General features: G+C 38.9%; 1 protein-coding gene across 1 annotated transcript; it reads left to right on the forward strand.

Annotated features, from left to right (window-relative positions):
- Window positions 1–1,696: 1,696 nt before the first annotated feature.
- Window positions 1,697–3,134, forward strand: LOC147892692 (uncharacterized). The gene is made up of 3 exons (XM_087386696.1): window positions 1,697–1,735; window positions 1,818–2,430; window positions 2,628–3,134. Exons 2-3 carry the CDS (start codon window positions 2,326–2,328, stop codon window positions 3,084–3,086), a joined length of 564 nt encoding a protein of 187 aa, XP_087242822.1. The 5' UTR covers window positions 1,697–1,735; window positions 1,818–2,325; the 3' UTR covers window positions 3,087–3,134.
- Window positions 3,135–3,673: the final 539 nt, after the last annotated feature.

Raw genomic sequence — 3,673 nt, forward strand, 5'->3', positions numbered from 1 at the left:
GATTGGGTTGTGTACTTTACTGTTTGTTTTCTAGCATGAATGAACATGCCATTATCAAACCCAGTCTAAGGGACATACTCATAAATGCACACAACATTTGTGAGTGTGACTCTATGGTGTTTATGAAAACATTGTCTTCGAGTGAGATCAAATCAATAGAGAATTGGAGGGCTCAAGAGAGTAAAGGGAAGAAGCCATGGTTTCCATTGACAAGAGGTTATCTGGCAAGGCTTGTCTTCCAGGTAGAATGTTGCATTTGTATTGATGCTTACTTCTTTATCACTCCTTTGCTTTCTCTAATTGGAACTTTTGTATGTAGGTTGAGTACAATACAGAGCTTAAAAAAGCAATGGACAAAATATCTACAAAGCTACCTTTAGATCAAAGGGGAGAGGCAGAAGGAAAGCAGCATACCATAATTCAAAAGAGAATTGCTGATAGGATGGGAAAGGTGTGAATTGAATTTTCTATATTTTGTTGCATTTATTTTGAAGTTAAGTGACTGACATGTCATCTTTGGATAGGTGTTGAATTGTATAGATCCTGGTCTTGGAGAGGCTTGGTTGGAAAAGTTGTTTGCCTTTTGCGCTTTGATGGTGCGGACTCTTGCGTGACATTGGAGAAGCTCCAACTCATTGCAAAGTCTGATTTGAGATTAGAAAAAAAAAATATTTTCCTTTCTTTGTTAGAAGCCACTAAACATATGCGAGATATGTACTTCATGCCTGTGGGCGACCTTGAGTACAGAGGGTGTGTTTCTTCTACCAATACAAATCATCTTTCATGGTGTTTGTTTGTTTCTTGCCAATAACATGACTCTTATTTTTTTATTATAAAATTGCATCAACTTTTACTGTTTAGGTGGATTAGTAGAGAGATATTTTTGGAGAAGGTGGAGAGACAGTCATTGAAAGTGCTTGAAGATTTGAGGGTGATCACAACAATGGGCATGCCTTTGGATACCCCTAAGGATTACACATTGCAGCAATACATGGAGGATATAAAACTGGAGGGGAGAAAACATATGTTTGTGGTGCTAAGATCAAAGGAAACAAAGATGGAGAGCAAGGGTGGAAAAAAAGGAGATGGACTATCTGAGTTAGACATGGCTGCCCATAGGGTGGTTTATAGGTATGTTGTCAATTCATTCGAAGGTTCATTTTTCATTTGTCTATTTTTGTGCTATTGATTCATGTAATTACACAATCATTGATGGTTGTTCCACTTGATTTCTTGACCCTTTGATGGTTTGGGACATCCAATTTTTTGTGTTTCTTGGTTGATAGATATCTCTCCCACTTGGCAATAGAGAAAAGGATCTCTGACATTCCAAATTTGTGCAAGAGTTGGGTGGAGATTGGTCATGCTGCATGCATGTATCCACCTGGCATGCATCGTCTCTCTCAATGGGAATTAGCACATTGTCCCTGGTGGATAGATTTTCCTAAAGGACAAGTACTGGTGCGAGAAAGAGACTTGTACAATACTTATGCTTCACAAAAAGCCAATGAAGCAAGTAAGGACAAAGTGGAGGGAAGCTCAAGGAGAGATAAGAAAGAGAAAGAGAAACAAGAACATCCTACAGAAAAAGGTAAGGAAGATACAATATGATTGTTTGTTGATGTTGTCTTCAATTTGTTTTGACATTGCATTAATAAGTTTATGATTGTTCTCTTTCTAGACGAGGGACCATCTAGTCCTATGCGGCATGAAATGGATCACATAGAGAGTGCAGGTAAGGGTGTTATTGTGTTCTGCATATGTAGTTGTTCCTTTAACACTAGTTTTACCTGTAATTAATTTGCTTTTGCATATAGGTGGAGAATCAATCTCGGGACTTGTGAAGCAATACGTGTTCCATCGATCACAGTCACCTGACATTTCCTTGGCCCGTGGCATCACACCTTTGTTTGCTTGTACAGTTGGAGATTACATTGCAATGGGCAAAGACTTTGCTGACTCTAAAAGAAATGATAAGTATGCTATTTTGCATGAGTTTTTTATTACAGTGGCTAGTCGAGATCAGGACTACAAGAGGATGGGTAAGAAGGTGAAGTGGGCTTCAGATTTTATATTGCTCGATTTTCCATCTGGCTATCCACTTGATGAGAGAGGATCCACTCCTACTTGGAATGTCTTGCTCGAGGACCATGTGCGGCATGGGCTTGCAGTTGCATCAGCTTCTTTGTCTGATAGTGGTTGGTTGGCATGCATATGTCCTTTGGCAGGTAAGGCACAATACCACAATTGACATTTCACATTTTTTGTTTCCATTCTACTAGTTTTAAATAAAATTAATTGCTTGTAGGACAATGTATTGGTTGGATGGAACGGTTTGCATATGTCCAGGGCTTGGAGGTTGTCAGACGTGTGATCATTCATGACAAGTTTCCATATGGATTTTGTAGAGAACATGATAAAAGTGTTAAGGTAAGCTACCATCCCATGCATTCTATGTTTGCATTCCATGATAAAAGTGTCTTTGACAAATGTCTCCTCGTTAGTCCTATGCATGCTATGTTTGGAAGGATAAGTCCTATGCATGCTATCTTTGCCATCTTTCATGCTATAATGCTTGCTAGTTGAAGTCAATATACTATACATGTTTTTCTCCATGTGGTTTCCAGATGCAATCTTCAGTATTAGCTCTAATACGTAGAGCAAAGAAGAATCCAATAGTTTTTTGGGAGGAGAGCTTTCCACTTTTCCAACAGCTTTTGATTGATCCACGTGAAGATGTCTGGACTCATTACATACCTCCCTCTGCAAGGACAATCGTGCCGATGTCTTCTCAGCTAGCACGAGGTGGACTAGAGAGGAGTAGTTTTTTTGTAGGTTGCATTATGTCTCTTCTCTGTGTTCCTGGAGGGCTGGTTCTAGAGATGGGTTGTGGTACAGCCCCTCTTATGCGTGCTTGTCAGGCCATTGGCAGGCCTTGTTTTTCATTTGATTCAGACAACGGTATTATGGCTAGCATTGTTGAGCCACTTGTGGCAGATCATTCTGGAAAACGGATCAGGTCAGAGCATGATGGAGAGGGGGAAGAAGAGAGAGTGGAACCTGTCACAAACCCCTTTGATGAGTAGTATGCTACTGGCCCTGAGTTTTTTTGTTATATATTTTGAATGCTAAAATTGAGGACTTTGAAAGCGTTATTTAGCATCTTTATAATATGGTAGATAGTGAACATTTACGGGTGCCTTTGAATCAAGAAAGTACAAATTTTGATGCTTTGGATAGTGTTTGTAAGGCCTTGATCTAGCAATTGATTTTTTTTGCTTTTTGTTGGTAGCGAATTGTCTTTTGTATAACACATAAGGATGGCAAGTTCTTCTTATTAGAAATTATTTTCATTGTTCCACTTTGACTTACTTTCCTTTGAAATGTATGTTTTGTTGTAGTTTGTTGCCATGCTATGCAGAAAAAATGGCAAGATTCATGACAGCCGACAAATGATGAGTGGCAATTAGATAAACCACATGCGCGCAACTACTTTCTTGATGATGAATGTCAAGGGGATTAGAACATGGTTTAAAACACCATTTTGTTCATAGACTGATAATTGTTGTGGTGAACCATGGATACATTTGGAAAGTTTTGGTCTAGTGCATTTTGCGGGTGAAGTGGTATATCAATAGTCATCTATGTTATGAGTTTGGTAATTAGTTTATGT

Source organism: Dipteris shenzhenensis, chromosome 16, assembly GCF_047967505.1.
Source record: "Dipteris shenzhenensis isolate YYH24624 ecotype China chromosome 16, Dip_SZ_1.0, whole genome shotgun sequence".
NCBI lineage: Eukaryota > Viridiplantae > Streptophyta > Polypodiopsida > Gleicheniales > Dipteridaceae > Dipteris > Dipteris shenzhenensis.

Excerpts from the sequence above, each read along its gene's own strand:
- LOC147892692 (XM_087386696.1), top strand. The coding sequence starts at position 2,326 with ATGGAACGGTTTGCATATGTCCAGGGCTTGGAGGTTGTCAGACGTGTG. Across the intron at positions 2,431-2,627 it reads AACATGATAAAAGTGTTAAG|ATGCAATCTTCAGTATTAGC; the intron begins GTAAGCTACCAT and ends TGTGGTTTCCAG.